The following is a 3,082-nucleotide window of genomic DNA, read 5'->3' on the forward strand; positions in this document are numbered from 1 at the left end:
CAAAAAAAAGTGTCACGGTTTCATGGCGGTTGTAGAGGGCGAAGAGAGCTTTGATCAGACGGATTGGTGTCGTAATGGGGCCCATCAGCCGTTAGATCGCAGCTCTCTTCGTACTCTACGACCGCCACGAATTTAGCGACAACTTTTGGTGTCGTAACGGGGCCAGCCCATCAGAGGTTATATCGAAGCTCTCTTCACGCTCTACCACCGCCACTAGAATGGCGACAACGTTTGATGTCGAAATAGCGCCCATCAGCCATTAGATCGAAGCTCTCTTCGCGCTCTACAACCGCCCCGGGAAGGGCGACAAATGTTGGTGTCGTAACTGGGACCATCAGCAGTTAGATCGAAGCTCTCTTCACGATCTACTACTGGCAAGGGAACGGCGACAACTTTTTATGTCGTAACGGGTCCCATAATCCGTTAGATCAAAGCTCTCTTCCCCCTCTACAACCGCCACGAATTTAGTGACAACTTTTGGTGTCGTAACGGGCCCCATAATCCGTGAGATCAGGGCTCTCTTCCCACTCTCCACCCGCCACGGGAACGGTGAAACTTTTGGTGTCGTAACGGGCCCCATAATCCGTGAGATCAGGGCTCTCTTCCCACTCTCCACCCGCCACGGGAACGGTGAAACTTTTGGTGTCGTAACGGGCCCCATAATCCGTGAGATCAGGGCTCTCTTCCCACTCTCCACCCGCCACGGGAACGGTGAAACTTTTGGTGTCGTAACGGGCCCCATAATCCGTGAGATCAGGGCTCTCTTCCCACTCTCCACCCGCCACGGGAACGGTGAAACTTTTGGTGTCGTAACGGGCCCCATAATCCGTGAGATCAGGGCTCTCTTCCCACTCTCCACCCGCCACGGGAACGGTGAAACTTTTGGTGTCGTAACGGGCCCCATAATCCGTGAGATCAGGGCTCTCTTCCCACTCTCCACCCGCCACGGGAACGGTGAAACTTTTGGTGTCGTAACGGGCCCCATAATCCGTGAGATCAGGGCTCTCTTCCCACTCTCCACCCGCCACGGGAACGGTGAAACTTTTGGTGTCGTAACGGGCCCCATAATCCGTGAGATCAGGGCTCTCTTCCCACTCTCCACCCGCCACGGGAACGGTGAAACTTTTGGTGTCGTAACGGGCCCCATAATCCGTGAGATCAGGGCTCTCTTCCCACTCTCCACCCGCCACGGGAACGGTGAAACTTTTGGTGTCGTAACGGGCCCCATAATCCGTGAGATCAGGGCTCTCTTCCCACTCTCCACCCGCCACGGGAACGGTGAAACTTTTGGTGTCGTAACGGGCCCCATAATCCGTGAGATCAGGGCTCTCTTCCCACTCTCCACCCGCCACGGGAACGGTGAAACTTTTGGTGTCGTAACGGGCCCCATAATCCGTGAGATCAGGGCTCTCTTCCCACTCTCCACCCGCCACGGGAACGGTGAAACTTTTGGTGTCGTAACGGGCCCCATAATCCGTGAGATCAGGGCTCTCTTCCCACTCTCCACCCGCCACGGGAACGGTGAAACTTTTGGTGTCGTAACGGGCCCCATAATCCGTGAGATCAGGGCTCTCTTCCCACTCTCCACCCGCCACGGGAACGGTGAAACTTTTGGTGTCGTAACGGGCCCCATAATCCGTGAGATCAGGGCTCTCTTCACACTCTACAACCGCCACGAATTTAGCGACAACTTTTTGTGTCGTAATGGAGCCGGCCCGTCAGAGGTTATATCGAAGCTCTCTTCGCACTCTACGACTGCCACGGGAGCGGTGAAAATCTATGGTGTCGTAACGGGGCCCATAATCCGTGAGATCAAGGCTCTCTTCACACTCTACAACCGCCACGGGAACGGCGACAACTTTTGGTCTCGTAATTGGGCCCATCAGCCATTAGATCGAACCTCACTTCGCGATCTACAGGTGCCACATTTTCGGTGAAAACTTTTGGTGTCCTAACGGGGCCCACCAGGTGTTAGATCGAAGCTCTCTTCACGCCCTACAACCGCCACGGGAACGATGACAACTTTTGGTGTTGAAATGGGGCCCATCAGCGGTTTGATCGAAGCACTCTTCGTGATCTACAACTGCCACGGGAACGGTGAAACTTTTGGTGTCGTAACGGGGTTTAGGGTTTAGGGTTTAGGTGTTTTAGGTTTTTTAGGGTTTAGGGTTTAGGGTTTAGGGTTTAGGTGTTTTAGGTTTTTTAGGGTTTAGGGTTTAGGGTTTAGGGTTTATGGTTTAGGGTTTAGGGTTTAGGGTTTAGGGTTTAGGGTTTAGGGTTTAGGGTTTAGGGTTTAGGGTTTAGGGTTGAGGGGTTTGGGGTTTGGGGTTTGGGGTTTGGGGTTTGGGGTTTGGGGTTTGGGGTTTGGGGTTTGGGGTTTGGGGTTTAGGGTTTAGGGTTAAGGGTTAAGGGTTTAGGGTTCAGGGTTCAGGGCTAAGGGCTAAGGGCTCAGGGCTCAGGGCTCAGGGTTCGGTGTTCGGTGTTCAGGGTTCAGGGTTTAGAGTTCTGGGTTCGGGGTTAACAGTTTAGGGTTCAGGGTTCAGGGTTCAAGGTTCAGGGTTCAGGGTTCAGGGTTCAGGGTCAGGGTTCAGGGTTCAGCGTTCAGCGTTCACGGTTCAAGGTTCAGGGCTCAGGACTATGGGCCCAGGGTTCAGGGCTAAGGGCTCAGGGTTCAGGTTTCAGGGTTCAAGGTTCATGGTTCAGGGCTCAGGGTTAAGTGTTTAGGGTTCAGGGTTTGGGGTTTGGGGTTCAGGGTTCGGGGTTCAGGGTTCGACGTTCAGGGTTCAGAGTTCATGGTTCACAATTCGGGGTTCACGGTTCACGGTTCAGGGTTCACAGTTCACAGTTCAGGGCTCAGGGTTCAGGGTTCAGGGTTCAGGGTTCAAGGCTCAGGGTTCAGGGTTCAGGGTTTAAGGTCCATGGTTCAGGGTTCAGCGTTCAGGGTTCAGGGTTGGGGGTTAGGGGGTTAAGGGGTTTAGGGTGTTTAGGGTTTAGGGTTTAGGGTTTAGGGTTCGGGGTTGAGGGTTCGGGGTTTGGGGTTCGGCGTTCGGGGTTTAGGGTTTAGGGTTTAGGGTTTGGGGTT

At 54.1% G+C, this 3,082-nt stretch overlaps 1 protein-coding gene across 1 annotated transcript; it reads right to left on the bottom strand.

The window, feature by feature from the left end:
• Positions 1-494: 494 nt before the first annotated feature.
• On the bottom strand, positions 495-1,663 carry LOC112091464 (coagulation factor V-like; the record flags this gene model as incomplete). Its single annotated transcript, XM_024165153.1, has 1 exon — positions 495-1,663. A coding segment is annotated over one exon (1,169 nt), but the record flags the coding sequence as incomplete, so codon positions are not given.
• Between the last annotated feature and the right edge of the window lie 1,419 nt (positions 1,664-3,082).

The sequence above is a fragment of the Morus notabilis genome, unplaced genomic scaffold, assembly GCF_000414095.1.
Source record: "Morus notabilis unplaced genomic scaffold, ASM41409v2 Scaffold2716, whole genome shotgun sequence".
In the NCBI taxonomy this organism is placed as follows: domain Eukaryota; kingdom Viridiplantae; phylum Streptophyta; class Magnoliopsida; order Rosales; family Moraceae; genus Morus; species Morus notabilis.